This window comes from Vulpes lagopus, chromosome 5 (assembly GCF_018345385.1).
Source record: "Vulpes lagopus strain Blue_001 chromosome 5, ASM1834538v1, whole genome shotgun sequence".
Taxonomy (NCBI): Eukaryota; Metazoa; Chordata; class Mammalia; order Carnivora; family Canidae; genus Vulpes; species Vulpes lagopus.
In genome coordinates this window covers 12,056,316-12,079,454 of record NC_054828.1, presented here as the reverse complement: position 1 = coordinate 12,079,454, position 23,139 = coordinate 12,056,316, and the positions used below count along the sequence as shown (strand labels likewise).

Below are 23,139 nucleotides of genomic sequence, written 5' to 3'. Positions count from 1 at the left end.
CCTTTAGGTATATAAAGGGGTACGCATCTCTAAGTACATAAACAGAATTCCTCTAGAACATAACAGAAACTACCAAGGCTTCTATCACACCAACTCCCAAAGGAACTCTAGGACTCTTCCAGTTCTGTAAAAAGCTCCTACATTAGTAAGTTCTTCTTGATTGCTAACCTGCAATAACTTTCTTCAAAAGACTTGTCCCCTAATACCCCTCCCTGAACTCTTGAACCCTATACAATGAAATTCTGTTCCTTCATAAACCCTTCTTTGCCTGTGTACCAGCTCATCACCTTGTCCACGTGCCCCACCCTTTCACACCTCTACAGTTTTGAATTTTTCTTCACTCTCTCAATATTTCTCTATACTAACTCATTTTCCCCATAATCATATCCCACAGCCTTCCAAAACCTAAGGGCCATTACTAGGACTTGGCATTCTCTCTGCTCTCCCCACTGCTACTTTTCTATCAATTCATTTCATTCATTATTCATCAAACATTTACTGAGTGACAACTGTATACCATGTGTAAGCCAAAAAGAGAAACCTAATACCTGGTCCCCGTTTTAAGAAACATGCAGCCTAGAGCAATGTTCTAAAGCAAACCTCTTGGCATAGCATATACGAGAAAGAAAAAATAGACACGGGAGGCACCCTGTGTTCAACTGCACATCCCAAACTGACAGCTCTGGCTACTTCTAGAGAAGGAACAGAGATTGCAGGTGGTGGTCAAAGTCACCACTGGCTTTACATGTTTGTTTCTGGTTTTTTATTTGTAAGAATATATTTGCATATTATAATTTAAAATAAACTTTAAAAACGAAGTGGTATCTAACTAATCTATATGTTCCTAATGCCTATCTAGAAAGCTATGTGGCACGTAAGTGGAGCTACATACATGATCTCTTAAATAAAAGAACAAATGGATGTGCAGAGTTCTACAGAGCAGAGTGGAAGGAAGGAGAAATAACCATATTCTGTTACCTGTTACCTTTAATCAACGAAGTTAATGCAGGGTGTCTCTCTACCTCAGCACTGACATCTCGGATTAGATCACTCTTCATGAGGCAGCTGCCCTAGGTAGTTCAGGGTGTAAAAGCAGCACCCCTGCCTCTACCCACCAGACACTAGCAGCACTACGACAGCCACAAAAATAAAAAATGTCTCCAGACACCACCAAATGTTCCCTGGTGGGCAAAACCTAAGTTGAAAACAACCAGGTTGGGGATCCCTGGGTGGCGCAGCGGTTTGGCGCCTGCCTTTGGCCCAGGGCGCGATCCTGGAGACCCGGAATTGAATCCCACATCAGGCTCCCGGTGCATGGAGCCTGCTTCTTCCTCCGCCTGTGTCTCTGCCTCTCTCTCTCTCTCTCTGTGACTATCATAAATAAATAAAAAAAAATTAAAAAAAAAAAAAGAAAACAACCAGGTTGATGCTTATACATCATTCTATTTCCTCAACTGTCATGACGTTCTGTCACTCTGACCAATGATTCCAATGCTTAGTCCTCAGTAGTGTGAGTACTCAGGCAGACAACCCTTCCAAAGCCTCCAAGTTCTTCAACCTATTTATTTCCAGCGGGCTTTTCTCCACAGTATCACCCAGCTGGTAACTATCCCTTAGGAATCATCACTACCCAAACTCTCCCAACATCAAGACCTCAAATTCGTATCACAAGCCCCTGTCCTTTTTCTCCCACCCTCTTCCTGCACCTGGACCACATATTTGTTCCAGCTTCCCCCTGCCCAGCCCAGGGTACACTTGGCTACACCTGTGAGCTTCTCAGTAGGTTCTGATAAAGTTAAGAAACCATCAGAACCACCTCAATCCACGTTGGCACTTAACTGAGACTTAGTAATCCTTTTATTCCACTTTTTGATGAATTCTCGCTACCCTAGAACAGTACCTACTTCTAAAATTTCTCTCCTCTCCTCAAAATGTCAAGGACATCCTGCCTGCAGGTTACTTTTCTTCCCAAACTGAAGAAAAGCGGTCCTCTGACTTGAGCTTTAACCACCTTGCCTTTGCCTTACCTCCTCCACACTCGGTGCTCAATAAACAGGTGTTAAGTTTAGGAAGGAAAAACATCATGGCTTTATATTGGTTCTATTTAAAAGAGTGGTTTTTATGAGAAAAAAAGAAAAGCTCTAAATATCATTCTAATTCAATATTTTATTCTACAATTCTAAGCAACCTCAAGGAAAGTCAACACGCCTTTCCAGGTTCTTAAGCTATCCCCACCAAACAACGGCACATACTGCTGCTGCAAAGAGATCCTCTGGGTAATCAGTAAAGCACAGAATGAAAAATAAAATATAGGCTCCAATGATACCTGACCATACAACAAATAAAAAGCACCGCCCAGAAGTGTAAGTGACTCTCAGTTCCATAAGTCAGTGAGACGCAGAGAAGTACCTGAAGGGGCTAAAAGAGCATCCATGGCAATCCCACAGGCTAAAGACCTGTCCCTTGGTTCTCTGTGAACAACAACCAATATTCTCTGAGAGCACAACTGCTCTGCAGCAGGAAACAAGGGCTTTAAATAATTAATCAGCATAAGGAACTGTACAATATCTTGAGAATTAAATGTCCCATTTCCACCCACCCTCGTGCCTTCCATATGCACAAGTTTACCATCAGAAGAAACAGGCAGCATTAATGTCCCACTTAAAGACTCTCTAGGTCCCTACCAAATTCAAGGCATAACACTTTCCACCAGCTTTTGTCCCATGAGATGATTATGGAATAAGGAGCTTGGCAAAAGCTTTGGCAAAACAGAGCCAATCGTTTTTCAAGACATATTCTAAACTTTTTTCTTGACCCTCAGGCTTATGGTAGCTTAGACAAGTATCTTAAAAGCATTTCTAGTCAGCCATTTTTGGAAACTTGGGAGCAAAATTATTTTTAGCTAAAAAAGTTTATTTCAATTCCTCCCTCATAACTCAGAAGCATCTAACCAGGTTTGGTTCAAGCTTTCCAGAATAATTTTTCTTTGAGTGAATACAAAGCATAAGATATTTCAGCTTCCGAGGAGAAACTCTCCTTAAGAGGCACTAACAACCAAAATGCACTAATATATGATATGAAAAAAACAGAACAAAACAAAAATCACTTGCCTACCTGCCACCTACCCTGGCATACTATGAGATTAAGCACATTAACATTCATAAAATTTTTTGAGCACCTCTGATGGACAAAACATTGTTGGTACAGCATTCCAAGCTATGAAGAGGAAAATGCCTGCCTGCATGGCAGAAAGTACGTCACATAAACTTAAATATAATGAAAGGGAACACTTCAGGTTCAAGTTGTTTCCATGTAGCACTCAAACCGTGATTCCAAACAGGGAGAAGGCCTCTTCAAGGATGAAGACAGCTGCAGAAAAATAAGGACTTCTGCTAGAAGACAGCTCAACTAAATACATACAACATAACCAAATACAGGTTTGCTTTGTTCTCTTTTGTTTTTCTTTGATGAACAGTGTCACAATTCCACCTACCATGAGGTTATATTCCTTGAGCCGTGGGATAATCCAATCACCATTACCATTACATCAACTTTGAGAACAACGGTATACGATTCCAAGGGGACAGCTGTTTGTGGGTGAACTAACCACCACAGACACTTTGGGAAAACCCATGTCCTCATGCCCTCCATTCCAACCCCACTGATCCACCTGCAGTTCCTCTCACACCTCATCCATGCACATACTGCTCCCTCTCCTCTCCCTGCCTAGCCCCTACTCACTCACTCAATCCTCAGCAACAGCTCCTGCAGAATGTTCTTGCTGGGCCAATGCCACCCAGCTGGATAAGAATCACTCTGTTATGCTCCCACAGAAACACTGCACTCATTCCTCCTATCAGGGTACAGAAGATTCCCTATTACCATCAGGTTAGGTCTGGAATGAAAGGCTGTTCTTAAGTCCACTAGTTCATAAAATTCCAATGTGAAAAAATCTACAGAAACCCCTAGGTATACATCTAGTGAGGAAACATTTCTTAAGAAAACTGGCTTAAGGTAAGGGTTCTAACTTGTTTTATTTCTTTTCAACTCACTTTATGATTTGCCCTTGCCTCTTTAGAACTGTCTGCATTGTTGAATAATTCAACCTATACACGTATTCAACACCTATCATTTCTCACATGATTTACATTTGTAATCCTGTCTACATTTATCCATCCCTTCATATCAGCATTTTTATTATAATCAGAGGATTTAGCCTTACAGAATAAGACACAGATAATAATAAATATAAGCATGGGTAACACCCTATATATTAATAAACAATGTGACAAACAAAATGAAAATGATCTATTGTTTTCTCTGTGGTAAGAAAATCTGGCACATTTGCTCTAACACATGACTTCATTTTTCTATGAAAATTAGCAAAGTCAAGTATTGTAAGTAAAATAGCTCCTATACTTACAACTCTACGTCATTTTAACAAATTAATTTTTAAAATAATACAAGTATGTAATGCAAAACTCAAAAGACACAAAAGGCTACTACAATAACTAAGTTTTCACCTATATACCTACTTCTCTGTCACTCAGTAACTCTCCCTAGAGGCAACCCACTATCTGAATCTTGTGTTTCCTGGCAAAGAGAGTCTGTATGTACAAGAATATATGCTTTTCTTATTTACACAACAGTAGCATAATATACTTTTCTGCAACTTGCATTTCTACAGGGATGTATTTGAGTCTTCTAATGTTTGTTCATGTGGAGCTGTTCTGATTCTTTGTAACGGCTACATGATATTCCATTCTACGAATGTATCTTATTTTAGTTCACCGATTTCCTGTCAAAGAGCGTTTTGTTTTGTTCAACTATTTGCTACTGCAAGTAACGTTGTAATGTATATTCTCATATACAGATGCAGAAATATCTGTTGGATAAATTCCTAGAAATAGAGCTGCTGAGTCAAAGAATACATTCATTTTATGTTTTAGCAGATATTGCAAAACAGCTTCTCATGGAGGGTATGTGGTTTTTCACACACACACAGCCCCACCCCCACCCCCAGGAAAGATGAGTACCCATTTGTCTGCCTACACACTTAGCTATACATTGTGTTTCACAGGTTCCATTATAACATTCCTTTAACTCTGTAACCCCACAGTCCAATGTTGTTGAATGAAAGACCAAGCAAAAGAGCAGGGGCTTTGGGAGCACCTGCCTGGATGAGGCAGTGGAGTGTGTGACTCTTGACCTTAGGGTAGTGAGTTCGAACCTTATGTTGGCCATAGAAATTACTTTTAAAAAGAGAGGGAAGGGGCTTTTACACAATGAGAGGTTTACCTTTTTTTAAGATTTTATTTATTTGAGAGAGAGAGAGATCATAAGTGGGGGAGGGGCAGAGGAAAAGGGAGAGGGAGAAGTGGACTCTCCCCTGAACATGGAGCCTGACAAGGTACTCCATCCCAGGATCCTAAGATCATGACCTAAGACAGATGCTTAAAGTCAGATGCTTAACCAACTGAGTCACCCATGCACCCCAAAGTTTACCTTTATTATAAGGAACGATGAAAGTTATTTACATATCAGTAATGTTTCCCTTTGGGGGGGGTGGTGGTAAGAAAGGACGGATAGACGGATGGATTCTGATCTAAAATGGTTTCTCCTCGGGCATCTGGGTGGCTCAGTGGTTGAGCGTCTGCCTTCGGCTCAGGTCATGGTCCCGGGATCGAGTCCCACATCGGGCTCCCTGCAGGAGCCTGCTTCTCTCTCTGCCTGTGTCTCTGCCTCTATCTCTGTCTCTCATGAACAAATGAATAAACTTTAAAAAATAAAAATAAAAAATAAAATGGTTTCTCCTCTGAAAGTTTTTTTAAAAGCAGGAAATACCTGCCTGAAATAAGTATTGTCCTACCTTAAAGAAATACAGCCTATCTTCAAAATTTCAAGAAAGCAGAGGGACTCCAATGCAACTCCCAAAGGAACAGTACGATTCCTTCTTTCAAACTACCATGGGATCCTGAAGCTCCTCACATTAATATTTTTTTACACAACCCTCAAAAAAAATGGACTCTCGTTGTGTATTGTACACAATCACAAGGTTGGTTAACATTTTTCATTCGTTTGTTTCTGTACAGTACCTGGCATGGTTAGTGCTAAAAATCTTTCAGAGGATACAGTAACTACTGAACTCTGCACTGCCCCTGGTCAGTATGTGTTTGCCTTGGTCTCTGGTACCCCTGCTTGGTGCCTCAACCACCACCACTACCAACAGGTAACACAGTGTTTACCATGGACCAGGCACTCTTCTAAACACATTTTAGTATTCGCTCATTTAATATTCACAACTTTGCCAGGTAGAAACTATGTTCCCTATGTTACAGATAAACAACTGAAGCAAAGAGGAGGTAAGTAATTTGCCCAAAGGACACACAGATAAGTAGCTATAGAGATCATCTGCATCTAAGCAGTCTGATACCCATGGCTTTTAACCCAGTATTTTAATACAGTGTGATAATTGCCCCAATAGAGTTGCACACAGAGTATACGTGCCCAAAGTACTAGGCTTTGACATACGTAGTCAGTGTATACCTCTATCAGAGCAATTATCACATGACATGAAAATTATCTGTGTACACATCTACTTCCCCACTGCAAATTCATGTCTTAGTCGTCACTGTGCCTAGCACTACCGGACTCCAGTCTTTAACCGAGTTTTAAGTTAAGAGATTGGATAACAAAATACCAGTTCTATTCCTTGGGCTTGTACTTCATATTTTTAACATTGGTGCTTCTGCTCCTGTGTCACCATTTTCTAAGACCCATCTCTTCAAAAGGCAAGATCTGCTTCTCAAATTGCACTATTTCCCTAGAGATGTTGGCCAGACCCCTCAGACTGCCTTAGGCACATTCTTGGGAGTCCTGAAACACCAGAGAGACCCACACCACCATTCCTGCTGAGGAAAGCACTGGCAATACAGCTCCCACCCCCCAGCAGCCACCAGCATGGATCAGTGGCTGTTATCAGGAACGTGGAGTAACTTGAGCCACCTGCCAACCCATCTCTCAACTGCTAAGACAGGCACTTTCTGCTATCGAGTTGCACAAATGCCTGGAAACCTTACACCAGGTGTGAAGGAAGAAGCAACAGGGGAAACACCACAGCATCTGGTGCCCCGCCTGCTTCCATTCACTGCATGGGGCCAAAGACTGAGCAGGATTCATTCACTCATGGCAAAGCCTTGGGACCATAAGGACTGTTCGGTGAGATTAGCATCACCATATAATGGAGGTCAGCATCCATCTAGAGTGCAAGACACATCCCCACTGGCCTCATTCTCCAAACAGCTAAAATGCTACTTCCTCTCTAATATCTTTGTAAAGACCAAGTTCCACTGCAGAAGCTAACTCTGAAAAGTACAGTTTTACTTCATACCTTTAAATGCAGAAATCTCTAAAGGTTAACGTAGCTAGAGTCAAGCCTAAGCATGCAATCCTTAATGCTACGTCTGAATCAGAATCCACTGTCTAGTAAACAAAAGAAAAATATTCTGTGTTTGTTGAACCCTATATATTTACTCTGCACCAAGTCTCAGTGCCAGAGTGGTCATATCCCAAGGATGTAGAGTATCCCCTTGGTCCTGGGCTTTCCACAAACACAGGGGTTAAGTGAAACCAACAGCAATTATGGCTGCTGAGACACAAACACCTACTAGGAACTAAACCTTCCTTTCTCACAATTCAACACCAGACTTGGTTCACTGAACCGCCTCCTGACAGCAATGACATTCAATCAAAATAAACTGGACATTTTGTGTGTCTGGTATAGATGTGTCTGGTATAGAAGATGTCATACTGAATAAAATCACACTCCAGTAAGATACTATGTGCAATGACTCAAGGCAGATCCTGAGTATCATTACTAACTCAATGACAAATAGAATATCTGAACCAAGGGCCCTTCTCGCACAAAAAGACAGGATCAGGAGCAGCTGACTGGGACAGGGGTAGGCTGAGGATGCCTATCTTTTGCCCAAACATCTTCAAAGGTACCATCAGTCAGAGATTTGTAGGGCAATCACATAAAAGAATAGAGATGCAGATTAGGTCTCCGAAAATAAAAACCTGAAACATTAAAAAAAAGAAGAACAAAAATTAGGTCTCTGACTCTGTGATTCCATGAAATGCAGACTCCCACTTTATGAGGTCCTATGCCAATCAGGGTCATCCCTACCAGAGACGTTTATTTTTTTATTTTTTTCAGAGACGTTTAGACATAGCTATCTCAGTAGCCCATGATAGATAGATCCTAATTCCAGAAACCTAACAAATAAATTTAAAAAAAAAATCTACACACTGCTATGATCCCCAAATACAGAGGAAAGCAAAGTATAGAAAATATGCATATTAATAACCATTTGAGATTTTGAAAGGGAATAGAGAAAATACTATCTAGGTACTACCTCTGAAAGGATACTCAGACAACTAACCATGCTGGTTCCCTCCAAGGAGAAAACTAGGTAGTTGGGGAAAGGCAGAGACTTTTTTTTTTGCGTATTTTTAATCATTCACCATGTGATTATTTGCTTAAAAAATAAATGATAAGTGGGGGGCAGGGAAGACTCCACATAAGAAACCCTCAGAGAAACCATAGCAGGATAGTAAGAAAGACTAAGAAATGAAAGATTCTACTTAGACCTAAAGCCAAAGGTTTGAGCCTACTGCTCACTGTTATACACGCTCTCTGAGCCTGAAATAACTGAAGTGAGCACATCATCTCCCTTACCTGACTGAAGCAGGGAGCTGGTCAGATAACTCCCAGATGCCTTCAGCTCTCATTTCATACCTACCCACCATTATCAATCCATTGATTTATCTATTGCTGATCTATTATCTGATCAATAATAAAATTAGAGATGGGATACAATAATAAAATTAGAGATGGGATACTTTGAGGCAAAAAACAAGCAAACAATAACAACAAATTACCATACACAGAGCAACTAATTATCCTACTGAATCTCCCCCAAATATAAACTACTGGAAAGTGAGACAAACACATGAAGCATCTAACACAATGCTTGGCACATACAAGTACACACTAAATTTTAGCAAAATCCCAATTCAAAACAAGGCTACTTTCCATGCTTGGTGCAGTAGCAGCAGGCACACTATCAACAGGCAGACCCCACACCAGCAACTTCATGGACCTGTCTGTGCCGTGCGGCAGAAATACTCCTGGTTGGCACCAAGGACCACATGTCCATCAAGAGGAACGTGGCAAGGCTGACAAGGTCACAGGCAGGCTCCACAGCCAGTTCAAAACCTACGCTATCTGTGGGGCCATTTACAGGATGGGTGAGTCAGATGACTCCATCCTCTGACCAGCCAAGGCCAATGGCATTGTTTCAAAGAACTTCTGACTGGAAAGAATCATGGATGTGGAATATTTGTCATTAATAAATAGCAAAATTGGAAGGAAACAAAACCCACTGGGTAGATGCAAATTACTAAAGAAACTGGGGATCAGTGTTGACTTCTACATGAATCAACTGTTAGGTAATGGACAAAATGCTTTCAATATTAAATATATGTCTCATGAAAACACTGAAGTTCATGTTTACTATTCAATCCTTCTCAATCATACCCTTCGGTCTTAGGGGCACAAGGCCCAAAGAACAGGCACTGAATAAAGAGCCATTAAAGCTGGCAGAAGCCTCAGTCTGGCTGCTTCCTAGTCATGAGCTTAGAGAAGTTTATCTTTGCCATCTGAAAAATGGGAAAAAGAATCATCTATCTTTTGGGTTCGTTGTAGGGAATAAACAAGAACTATATCAAAGCATTTTATAAACTATAAAACATAATATAAATTTAATTATTGTATATTACATGCAATTTTAGTCACCAAGCTCCAAATCCAGAGATGGCGATTACAGAAAAAGCAACAAAAATCATTAGAAAGACTTTTACAAATAGGTCCTATAAAGACTGATTTATTTTTTCAACAAATATTCACTGGGTTTTTATTATAATATCTCTCTGACAGTTATGGAGAAGCCAGAGATACAAAGACTAAGAGACTGTTCCTGCTTTTAAAGAAAGTCCAGGGGAGCCTGGGTGGCTCTGTCAGTTAAACATCTGACTCTTCATTTCAGCTCAGGTCATCTCAAGGTCCTGAGATCAAGCCCCATGTGTGGCCGGCTCCATGCTCAGTGGAGAATGTACTTGAAATTCTCTCTCTCCTTCTCCCTCTGCCCCTCCCTCCCATGCTTTCTTTCTCTATCTCTAAAAAATAAATAAATCTTTAAAAAAAAAATTGGGGTACAGAAAATAAGGCTTGGTAATTATAATAAAAATAGCTATTATATATTGAACATCTATTATGTCATGCCCTGAACTAATAAAAAGCACATTATACACATCATCTTTTTTTTTTTTTTAAAGATTTTATTTATTTAAGAGAGAATGCACACAAGAGAGCACAAGCAAGGTGAGGAGCAGAGGGAGAAGCAGACTCCCCACTGAGCAGGGAGCCTGATGTAGGACTCTGGGATCATGCCCTGAACCAAAGGCAGATGCTTAACTGACTGAGCCGCCCAGGCACCCCTACAGCATCTCTTTTAATTCTTACACTAATCCTATAGTATGTTTCACAAGGGAAGAAGCTGAGGCTTAGAAAGTTTAAATAACTTAGCCAAGATCATACAGCTATGATATGGAAAAGCCAGAGCTCCACCTCAGCTCTGTCTGCAAGCCCATTCCATTATTTATAATCTTGGAGTGGGAAAAAGTTTTTTTAAGCAGGACACACACCCCAGAACCCATTCATGAAAACGCTAATAGACCGTGTTACATTTAAAAAAAAAAAAAAAATTAACCTTGGGGCGCATGGCTGGCTCTGTCAGTAGAGCATGCAACTCTTGATCTCGAGGTTGTGAGTTCAAGCAGCCCCACGCTGGGTGTAGAGATTACTTAAAAATAAAAAATCTTAAAAAATAAAAATAATTTTTTTAATCTTAAAAAAAACAAAAAATAACTTCTGGTAGTCAGTGAAAATAGCAGTGTGCACAAGCAGGCAGAGAGTTTGCTAGCATCTGTGTGGAAAAAAAGGAGAGGAATAACACAAGAAACCAACAACGGGGGGTTATTTGTTTAATGAAGGGGTAGAGAATACTTGAGGAACCCAACTCTTCAATAAATACATTCTTGTAAATTTAGAGCTGCATCTGCTTGTGAAAATTAAAATGTGATAGTTCAAATTTTGTTTAACTCTATTCCAAAGTTACTTGATTCTCCTCTTCTCAGCACAATGACACCTACTTCCCATGTCTCAAAGAGCAATCAATGGAAAACAGCTTGGGACACTCTGAATTACAAGTTCCTCACCTAAAACAGGATACTGGACCAGTTAGGCTTTTCTCTTATATTGGAATTAATACTTTTTTTTTAACTGAAGAATAGTTGACAAATTGTTTAGGTTTCTTCAAACTCTAGGATAAGGTTAAGCCAAACAAGTATTTACTATTTGCCTAAAACTAACACTGAAAAAACAATTCATAGTGAAGCTCAAATTCAGTGAGGGTAAATGGTCCCTACACAAGCCCAAGAAAAAAACACAAAGGTTTCCTGAAGGAGGCTTCCCAAGAAGGGTAACACTTATCCAAACCACTCCTAGAGAAACAGAAATGCGAAGTAAGCATAAAGGAAAACTGCACATACACACAGATAACATGGGTATCTGTTCATCACAGCATTTTTACACAGCTGACAAAAATCACTAATGGTCCATAATAAGCACCTTTCTGAAAGACTTCTGCTGTATGTATGCAAAATTCAAAAGTTAACCAATGGATCTCCAACGCTGTAAAACATAGATCAAAGCAAAAACGCTGCAGCAAAAAGATCTATTTGGAATCACAACAAGCAGCTAGAGACCTATAACACCAAGTAGAGGAATCAAAAAATATGTCTATAATGCATATAAGCAGTATAGATAGAGTAACTTCTAAGCCCCCACACAGACCTTTTAAATATGACCAGCAACACTTCAAAGTCCAGGATGATATCAAAATTAGCCAAATCAACTTACTCAAAGTCACAAGTCAGACTATGACATCAAATGTTAATACAACACACAAAACACACAGCAAGCCCTGCATGTCGGGATGGCACAGGCTGACATATATAAAAATGGCCCACATCGGTGACAGCTGCGTAGCACCTCTCCCCATTCTTCAAACAAGTCTGCCCTGGCTTTCTCACAGAGATACACAGCAGTGTTAAGACCAGAGACAAGCTTTCAAAACAGGCCCTACCAACTCCCAGTAAGCCTTGCCAAAGCTCCCACTGTGAGAGGCAGCCATTGTGGAGACTTCCTGAAGTTCCAACAAAGTCCTCAAACCCATTGTGCCAGCTATTGACAGGGACAGTGTTCCTGCCAGTCTGTATGAGGTGCAAACCAATGAGTTAAGCTTTGTGGACGCTGGGAACCACCACAAAATGTCTTCCAATTTGGCCAGGTTTTGCTTTGAAATCGCACAATCCCACCATCCCATCCCCTGGAAACCAAGAAATAGCAGGTGAAAGCTGTCAAAGCCACATATTCAGCGCATTAGGGGACAAGACAGTCTGAGTAGGGGATAAGCAATCCCATCTGCAGACTTTTGTAAAGGACTGGGTTGGGGGAGTAAGAAACAATTCCTGCCTTTTACCCAAAACAATTTTTTTTACTTTTTTTTAACCCGAAATTATTACCCACCCACCTCAGAATTTTTGTGGAGTACTGAACTGCAGAAGGAAAAGAAAGGAAAATAAAACTTAAGGCTGTAAATGTAACTGTATAAAAATCCCCAGGGGAAGATGACCTATGAAACTAAGCTCCATGCACAAGGGCTAACTATGCAGCTGCTTTTCTACTTGCCTAACCATCCAAGATAAATAAAGCAGGCTCATGGAAGCCCACCAACTTCCAGGAAAATGGAACCAAAGTCCTCCTGACTCAGGACAAACCACATACCCCGAAGTAAGGCCCTAAATGAAATCCACACAGGTCTGTTTTGGAAATCATTCTGGCTGGCAGCAATTAACACCCCCTCCTCCTAACAGCTGCCAATATGCAGAGGAAAAACCTGCTCAAAATAAGGCAAATGGAAGAACTTCCCATGAGCCTCTGCTCCAAAAGTGTTCCAACTCAAGCAGTAGCTGGGGCCCACAAACTCCAGAGTGTCCAGGTCTGCACTTCCTCTAGTTCTACTAGTAGCATTTCTGCCCACCACCCACCACCTCCCCTACAGTAAACCCCCATCACTAAGAGATTCCCATAACAACTTTGCCCATCCTTCATGATAAATCATGCCTTGCTGTGATATTTATGATTAGGATCCGACAAAATCAATTCAGCCAAAAAGAAAAATAAACAGTATGCCTCCTCAGAAACCACATGCCTGGAATAAAATATCCAATACTCAGTGCAAAATCTCTTTTCCTCAGCAGAGGAGAAACCAAGGAACCAGCCTTCACATGGGAAAAATCCCACATACCAAGGTATTATCTGAGGACTTAGGTCCCTAAAAAAACCCAAGTATTATGGTTGAACACACCCAAGTACTATGGGAAGTCTAAACTTCAAAGGCTGTTTCCACCCTTGGGAAGATGAGTTTCTAAGCAGTTACTCAACCATTATCATTTAGCAATTCAAAATTGTCATCTACTTCATAAGCAATATTTATCATGTGTCGCATGCCTGGAATCCCCAGCTGAAATTTCTGGATGCCACGTATGTGCAGGACACGTCAGAAGGCACTCTCCCTCTCATTCCCTTCTTAGAACCTGCTTACCTCAGAATGCAAAAAGCCAGAGACATTATAAAATATATCCAGTCACCTGTAAAGGGGCACCAACTAAACTAGTAAAAGAAGTCTCAAGGCTGGAGAACAGGCAAGGATTAGACAGACAGAAGCACCAATCAGAAGCTGATAGGGAAGGAGGCAGGGAAAACAAGGGACAAGGAGAGATGATTCCTGTAAAATAAATTTATGAGTCTGTTTCCAAGGTTGCGGTTTAAAAGAACTGTATCAAGCTTCCTCGTTTTCAAGCACATCCAATGAGTGATCTGAAAAACAGCAGGCATTTTGTAAGGTGTCTCAGTTGGTATTTTTCCCATATCCACAAAAAAAGCTGTAATAGCTTATGAAATTCATTGGTTGAGAAGAGAAAGGTTAAGGTCCACAGTTGATCAAATGGGCTTAGTCCCAAATGGTGGTAATATCTCTGAACTGCAACACTCCAGAATCTCTCAGCAGCACTGTAAAAGGCAGATCAACAGACTACTCCAATGAACTGGAACAGGTTAGCTCTAATTGCTCCTTACTTGTGTGGTTCCTCTCTTTTCCTTAACCACACCATCACAAAGGTGCTTTTTACACATACACACGTGCACTCAATTAATATCTGAGCACAGGAAACTAAACATTAGGTTGCCATGCCCACCCAACACATTCAACAGTTAAATTCCACACCAGCTTCTGTTTTCAAAGACCCCTTTCTCACCTTTAACCCTGACATCAATGGAAAGATCAGGTACTATTCACAAATCCCACAACACCCAGTCTTCACAAGAGCTGGAAAGCAGACCAAGAGCCAGACCCCCCAGGGAAAATCTGGAGAAACAATTAAAGCCATCTGCAGGCCCTACTGAGGATCAGAAAGACCAAGTTCAATTCAACAAGAATGATAGTTTCTTGACTACTGGGGCACAGACACAGCGCTAAATCCTACGGATCCCAAAGGATCCCTTGAGTATTGGTGGACCGGCAGATATTTGAACAAATGGTAAAGCAAAATGTCCTGAAAGAGCTATGGACCCAGAGTTTTAGAAACTGGCAGGAATGCAGGAGGGGATGGGAGCAGACACAAAAGGCAGCCTGGAGGAGTCAATATCCCAACTGACTCTTGAAGACTAAGCCTTACAGATGAGAGAGAGAGAGAGATGTTGAGGCAAGAATGTCAGGTAGAAAAAACAGAAACCAAAGCACAGATGTATGAATGAGCCCACGTGGCACAGCATGCTTAGGAAACTAGAAGCCCAGTAACACGGACTCAGGAGTAGACTGCAGAAAATTCGATGAGGCTACAAAAGACAGGCAGAAGTTAGGCCAGAAGGAGCCCAAGGAAGAGAATGGACTTTATTTGGAAGTCCAAGATGAGTTATCAAGGGTTTTTAAGCTCTTTTAGGTGGATGATTCTTAGTAGGCTGCAGGCAGGTTTGAAGAGACTGGAGAAGAGACCACAAGAGACAAAGGCATCCCAGCTCTATTTCCACAAACCAGAATGAGAGCAAAAAGCGCCATCTATTTGATGTAATATACTTAACTAGCAAACCCTGTACCTTTTGCAACACAACCGACATTTTCACTTACTCCTGCATCCCCGGTACCATCCAAACAGCCAGCACATATGTCAGGCACATTCCCAGGAGAGATCTTACAGGTTCCAGGAAATGTCCACATGCTCAATGCAGGCATTGTGATAACTCACTAGCTCTTTTAGTGCTTAGCAAAGAAGCAAACCTCTCCTCTTCCTCCTCTAACTAGAAAGCCCACAACAACCAGGCCCATTCACCTCCTCCACCCAGATGACGAGCAAATTCAGTTCAACACACTGTTCATCTCTAGTAGTCCCCAACTCTGACACTTAATCAATCAGAAACGCATTAACCACTCCATGCTGATCAAGCAGTAAGCAGGAACTCACAGAGTGCTGTACAGCAGGTTATAAGGGAGGCAAGGGATAAACAGTTACTGCTGGGCTTTAGACACTTTAAATCATCTCAGTTACTCATTACGGCAGCTCATTAGAGTATGTATTAATTCTCCTAGTTCACAGATGTGTAATCAGAAGCTCAGATGTTAGACATCTTACCAAAGGTCATTCATCTGCTAAGTGGAAGAGCCAGGAGTCAAATCCAAAAATGAAAAACTCTAAATAGTGTTTCTTTCACTACCCTATACTTCAAATATACACAGATATTAGATATAATTGTATACATTAAGGTTGATCATAATAATAGTAGTAACAACATTTCCTCTTTAAAACTGAGAGGGGACCCATACCGTACAATGTCAGATCGATGCCAGATTCACTCAAAATAGTCATAATTAAGTGATCACAACTGGAATCTTTGAGTGATTCTAAAAAAGATTATTAGTGAGCATTAGTGACCCAAAAATGTTCAGACTCAAATAATCAAAGCAACTTGGCTATACTCCAGAGAAATATATCAAATCCTCTATAACTTTCCCCTCAGAGTCCCTATGACAACATCTGAAAAAAAACTCATGGCTGATAGCTCACTTGTGCTCTCTCCTGAGTAAGTGATTTCCCAAACGACTTTACCCACCCAAATTACAGAAATATGTCCAGGATTCACATGGCAGTTCTGATCCGATTTGCCCCAACCCTGGCTCAAGCAGCTTTGCACTACCCTCCTAACTAGATCAGCGCCAACCAATGGGTTTATTCAAGCTGATCTGTGATGGATTAGATAATGAAACCTTAGCCATGTAAGCTGCCTGCTTGTATTGGGGCTGTAGGGGAGAAGAATAAGAAATTCAATACTCCTAGGGGCCACCTAAAACACCGAGTGCACTTGCCATCCCTCACTCCATCTGTTTGCTCATCCAATTACTGCCATTTCCTTCCCATCATCCCTGATGCTCTTCCCTCCGGTCTTTGAAGGAAGTGCGCACAGGCACCAGAATAAAGGCGTTTACTCTGCTTTACAAATGCATATCAACAAAAATTCAAGCAAAGCCATTCACTAAAATGACTGTCTTTACTGTTTCCACAAATTATGAAAGCCTGGCATCAAACTGACGGCCTGAGAGATGTCAAACCGGAGCTGTGCTGGCAACATTCTTGTTTACACGAAGTGGTGTCGTGAGTGTCTTTCTCCCCAATCCTGTAATCTTGAGGCCTGTCTGCACCAGTCTGTTTTATACCAAAATGAAAGTTAAAACTCTAGTTAGCTTCTGTTGTGTTCACATGTCAGAATGAGAGAGAAAAAAACATGACAAGGTGGCTACAAAATAGGAGAGGGAGTTGGGAGACAAATTCGACTCAGGATAATCTCGTGAGTCACCCTAAAGAATAGTTCTACTTTGAATGCAGATCTGTCCTTCTCCTTCTCAAAGACATTCCATGTGTTACGTTCACAGGCTTCATTGTGTGGCTTGAAAACAATCAGTAATTTTTAAAGTGACTGTGCCTCAGTTTCTCCATCTACAGTATTTGTGGCTCTTGTGTATTATTGGCCGAATGTCTGTGGCCCTGCAAAATTATGTTGAAGCTCTAGCCGACAGTGTGATGGTATTTGGGCAGGAGAAGGGGCCTTTGGGAGGTGATAGGGTGTGGGTATCAAAGGTAGGACCCCCACGATGGGATTAGTACCCTTATAAGAAGAGGAAGAAAGAGATCTCTCTGTGTCCAGGAGCATACATCCAGAAAAGGCCACGTGAGCACAGCAAGAAGCCAGGAAGAGAGCCCCTCAACAGATAGCAAATCTGCCAGCACCCTGATCTTGGACTTCTAGCCTTCAAAATTTTAAGAAATAAATTTCTGGGGGATCCCTGGGTGGCGCAGCGGTTTGGCGCCTGCCTTTGGCCCAGGGCGGGATCCTGGAGACCCGGGATCAAATCCCACATCAGGCTCCTGGTGCATGGAGCCTGCTTCTCCCTCCGCCTGTGTCTCTGCCTCTCTCTCTCTCTCTCTGTGACTATCATAAATAAATAAAAAATAAAAAATAAAATAAAAATAAAATAAAAAAAGAAATAAATTTCTGTTGTTTAAGCCACCCAGACTTTGGTTATTTTGTTATGGTGTTTGAGGAGACTACGACAAGGAGAAATGAAAAATTCAATTTCTGTGAGACATCAATCATGAAATTACTGGGAAGAAAAGCACATTATTGGAGCACCTGGGTGGCTCAGCTGGTGAAGCGTCTGCCTATGGCTTGGGTCATGATCCCAGTGTTCTGGGATGGAGCCCCACGGCAGGCTCTCTGCTCAGCGGGAAGCTTGCCTCTCCCTTCCCTCTGCCCCCACCAGTGCTCTAGTGCCATCTCTCTAAGAAATTTTTTTTTTTTTTTTTAAAGAAAGCACATTATTTTTATAGCTCTACTCAAATGGTAGCACCATGTACAGCATCAGCAGCAAACACCCAACAGAAGTCCAATGAGACATCCACCTAGGAGAAAAGAAACCCAGAAACAAGCAAATGGAAAGACAGATTACAAGGGATGTAGCAACACATAGCAATCATAGGCTACCTGGAACCCCTGCCCTAAGACCAGAAAAAAAGCTTTCCTACTACCAGAATCAACCACTAATATGAACAATGGCCGAGTCCATTTCACTATACCAGATTTATGATTCAATGGTCAGAAGCAGTTAGCTGGCCATATAATAATCACACGCCAATATTTCACTGCCATAAAGAATTTTGCTGAAAGCTGTCAGGAATAATTAAGGTGCTCCTTGCTTTATTTATACAGCAGCTAAATTCCTAGAAAGTTACACAAAACTGTATTTTTGTTCGTCAGATTGTTTATAGTCACTACAAGAGATGACCGAAAGCATTCACTCACCAGTATGTTTTATAAAGCCCAAGTTTCACACATATCAGACTTGCTTACATAGTGAAATGATATACCTATACCTATACCTGTTACTCATTTAGCTTTCCACCAGGCTGGAGTACAGTATTTCCAGCACCCTCTTTAACGACTAACCACATTTCTCAAATCATATTTCAATTTTCAGGTTGAATGTCTCTTCCCTCCCCCCCACTCAGGGTTCTCTATTCCTATACTGTTTCCAGAGCTGTACTAACTCCTCTTCTGTCCACATAAAGCTTCTGAATACTGCCCTTGAAAAGTACAATCCTTCCTCTCTCCCTACTTAGCATGGTTCCTACTTAGCAGAATGATTATAACATAAGCACCAGAGGCTCTCTTATGTCCTCTCTACCCCACTTTGGGAAGTAATGATTTACTCCCAAAGCTTCCTGGCTGTAACTCAACAGAGTCTAGCTTTGGAATCTACAGCTTCAAGTTGTAGTTACATTTAGTAAGCAGCCTTGGAAATTTAACCCTAGTAAAGGACTTCTTTCTGTAAAAAAAAAAAAAAATAATAATAATAATAATAATAATCCTTTGACACTCAGAAGACTCAGGAATTTCATAAACGAACTCTCACTCCTGAATTCCATGACTTTTTCCATCCCTTAATCATTTGTAAAACATAAATTTCAACTTCACAAGGCACCGAGCACTTACTATGTACCCAAAACAAAAGACAGAACAAAGAAAATATAGTTCCCGTCTTCTAAAAGCTTACAGTCTCACTAGGGAAATAAGAATAAAACAAGGGACAACACAAGATGATACATAATTAAGCATCAATGCAACAGGAGGCCAGAGGAGAGCCTGACTGGTGTGAACTAAGTCATGAGGGAAGGCTTCCTGGAAGGAGCTATGGCTCAGGATATGGCCTCAGAAAAATTCCATTTGTGTTAAGCTATAAGAAAAAAAATATACTATTTTTTTCACACACACCATATACTAAAAGGGTTGGCTACTCTAGGTTTTTTAAGTGTGTATCTGTATTGGGCCTACAGACATTTCCACACAACCACAATCACCTTCTAAGACTACCTTTCCCCTGCTCCTCCTGCTCCAGCTCCACTGGCCTCTTCTTCTCAAGTGCACTTCTTTCTCAATGGCCCTGCACCCACAGTTCCTCCACCTGGACCCCTTTCCATCAAGTATCTGAATGGTCCATCCCCTCCCTTCACTTCATTCTAAACCCACCTATCAGAGATGCCTTCCCTGACCATCTTCTTCACTCTCCATCCCTCCCTCTGCTTTATTTTACTTTTTGGCACTTACCACCCCATAATAACAGTTGTTGATTTGTTTACCGTCTCTTTCCACGAGATTATTACATGAGAGCAGAGTCTTTGTTTATTGCCGTGTGTCCTAGGCTCTAAAAAAGAGCCTGGCACATAGCAGCTGCTCAATAAACATTAGTTAAATGAGTATTAAATATCAATATTAGCTAAATGAGTATTAAATAATAATTATTATTATCACAATGATACAGCAAAGTGCTACAAGTGTGGGTCACTGAATGTTAGATTCTATCTTTTCAGGAACATTACTTCTCCTTTACTCAGATTATACCTCAAATTTCAGCCTTCCCATAAAGCCTCCCTTGACCATTTCAGGAATGACCTTCCCCTTCATCTAGCACAAATCCTCTGCATACTTTGGCTCTAAATTATGCAATGACTTGTAACATGCATCCACCCTAGGGTATCTCTGCTCCTGTTCCTCTGAAACTTACACACATACACACAAAACCACACATACACCCACACTCACACGTGCACTCTTTTTTTTTTTTTTTTTTTCTCACCCAGTTTTGTCTTCTCCACCCAGACTAGAAACACCAAGTACACCTTCAGGTGAAGGAATCTGATGGTTTTTTTTTTTTTTTTTTAAGAGATAATTTAGAAATAATCGTGTACAAGCCTTTTCTTTTACAACTAAGGACACAGAGGCCCCCCCCCCGCCCCAAAAAAAGCAGGGATTTTCCCCGAAGTGTACAGCTAGTTGAAGGCAGAGGGCTAGATTAATGATGATCTGAACACCTGTGTGACATGGTGTGTCAGAACTACAGCAATGATAATGCATGACCTGAAAAATAAAGATCCACAAATGCACAGAGTGAAAAAAAGATTCTCTGTGCCATAGTTCTAAATTGCCCATTTGTACCCAAAGAGCCTAATCCGACTCCTTCCTCTGCATACTCCAAAGTCCCTATGCGATGCTCCATTTCCAGATACTACTATCCTTAGCCAGTTTGAAGCCAACCAGCAAATAATGGGCCCCACGGGGGAAAGCAGAGGAAAGGGAGGGGGGAAGCCTTAGAGTTAACAGTGATTGACAGAAACAATGAATGAACACAGACCCACACGAATGTAGGCACACACCCAGCGGAGGCCGTGCTCACCAGCACCCACATCCAGTCACCCCTTCCGATCAGCTCACGTTAATCCACCTCACCTGAAGTCTCCCCATGTTCCTTGATATTTTTTTCCATGGCCCTGAGCTTTTACTTCTCACAATCCCTCTGCCTGACACAGTTCTAATGGAGAACAAAAGCAGGCAAACAAAACAAAAGAATTAAAAAACAAACAGCAAGAGGGTCACTTTATCCAAATCAACACAAGTAACTGAGCGGCCTCTGCAGAGGGAGACCCGTAAGCACACAGCAAACATGCCAGGCTCAAATACAGCTCGGTCTCTAACACAGGAAGTCGGGCAGAGCCTTGAAAAGCAGGGAGCAGAGCACAGGAAGTCTTTTAGCACTGCAGGGATTTCCAAGAGTGGTGTAATGGAGAGAGCACAGGAATAGGAATTAGAAGAGGAGGCTTCTAGTTCTAGTTTTGCTACAAGCTAACTGGCTGGCCTTAGGCAAGTCACTAGTCTTCTCTGGACCTCTGACTCCCCATCTACAAAACGTGGTGGCTACAACATTTTAGGCTTGGACACTCCCCCCCCCACCCACCCCCCCCCCAAAAAAAAAAAACACAAAGAGGAAAACAATTGACTTCCCCCGCACACACCAAAAAGTGCACGTAAACGGTTCTGCCTAAGAGTCTTCCGAGTCCATCCAGGTCAAGAACTTCTGGAAAAGATGATGTCTCTGGTCCCTTCCATCTCTAACATTCTACGATTCTAAGAGAATTGGGCAGATGTGTAAACAACGGGTAGGTGAGCTCCACCATTTCACAGCGAGTTATTTTCAGAACAGAGACCAGATGCTAAAAGGTCCGAAGGTTTCAGCTCCTGCTGGAACTACGGAGTCAACTGACACCACTACGTTTCCCACTCCCTCCGCGATCAGCCGGCTCGTCCTGGAGTCCACAACTCCGAACCCGGTCTCCCAACGGCCCTAGGAGCCTTGTCCGGCGCCCCGGGACGTTGGGCAGCGGCTGGGGGTCCTCGCCCGCGTTGGAAGCGACTGGCGAGGCGGGCCGGGCCGGGCGGGCCGGGCCGGGGCGGGGCGGGCGCGCTCGGCTCGCGGGGCTGCGGGGCTGCGGACCCCGGCCGCACGGTGCCCACCCACCGCCCGGCTGCCCGCGCCTCTCGCCGCCCACGAGCTGAGCCGCATCCCCCGGGCCCTCGAGGAGCCTGGTCGCCCCCGCGGCCCCGCCCCGGCCCCGGCCCCGGCCCCGGCCCCGGCCCCGGCCCCGCGTGCGCCGAGCGCTGCCCGGCCCTCGACGCCCCGCGGCGGCCCCCTGGGCAACTGAGCCAGGACCCCCGGCTCCCACTGCAGCCCGGGGAGCCCGGGAAGGGGCCGGGACCTGGAACCCGCCTCGACCGCGTTCGATCCCCGCCCGAACCCGCTCGGCCGCCGGGCCCCCGCGCCCCCGCGCCCCCGCGCCCCCGCAGGCCCCGGCCGGCCGCCTCCCACCTCCACGCGGCCCCCCGCGCCCCGCCGTCCCGGCCCCCCGCGCCCCGCCGTCCCGGCCCCCCGCGCCCCGCCGTCCCGGCCCCCGCCGTCCCGCGCGGTCACCTGCATCCCGCCGCCGCCGCCGTCGGCCGCCGCCTCCTCGGTGCGCGGCCGCTTGCTCAGGCCGGGCTCGGCTCCGTCTCCTCCCCCTCCGGGCGCCGGCAGCTCCAGCTCCGACTCCCGCTTCATCCCCCGGGCAGCGGCGCCGGGCCCGAGCTGCGGCGGCTGCTGCGGCTGGGCGCCTTCCGCCATCCGCCCGCGCCCCCCTCGCCTCCGGGAGCCGGGCGACCCGCGACAGGCCACCTCCCCCTGGGCCTCGGCCCCGACTGTCGCGACAGGCGGGCGCGCGCCTCCCCGCCCCCGCGTGCGTGCGTGTGCGTGCGCGCGGGCCCGGCGCCCCTCGGCGGCTGGCGGCTGGCGGCTGGCGGCTCGCGGCTCGCGGCTCGGCGCTCCGCGGCGGCCCGGCGCTCGGGGCCCCGCGCTCGCACACGCGCCCCCGGCCCGGCCCGGCCCGGCTCGGCCCGGCCCGCCGCGCCCCGCCTCTCGCGCTCACGGAGCTCGCCCGCCGGCCCGCGCCCGCTCCTTCACACCGCCCCTCGCCACCCGCCGG

General features: G+C 43.8%; 1 protein-coding gene across 13 annotated transcripts in view; it reads right to left on the bottom strand.

Moving 5' to 3' along the window:
* The window catches only part of RBFOX2 (RNA binding fox-1 homolog 2), a 277,497-nt gene extending 254,589 nt beyond the window's left edge, over window positions 1-22,908 (bottom strand). For 4 of the 13 annotated variants that reach the window (XM_041755049.1, XM_041755056.1, XM_041755052.1 and 1 more), the window contains exon 1: window positions 22,593-22,905. In XM_041755049.1, coding sequence (XP_041610983.1) covers window positions 22,593-22,781 — 189 coding nt within the window. In that variant the 5' untranslated portion in view covers window positions 22,782-22,905. Of the gene's footprint in view, window positions 1-22,592 lie in introns of all 13 variants that reach the window. The other 9 variants (XM_041755051.1, XM_041755050.1, XM_041755063.1 and 6 more) reach the window with 5 other exon arrangements.
* Window positions 22,909-23,139: the final 231 nt, after the last annotated feature.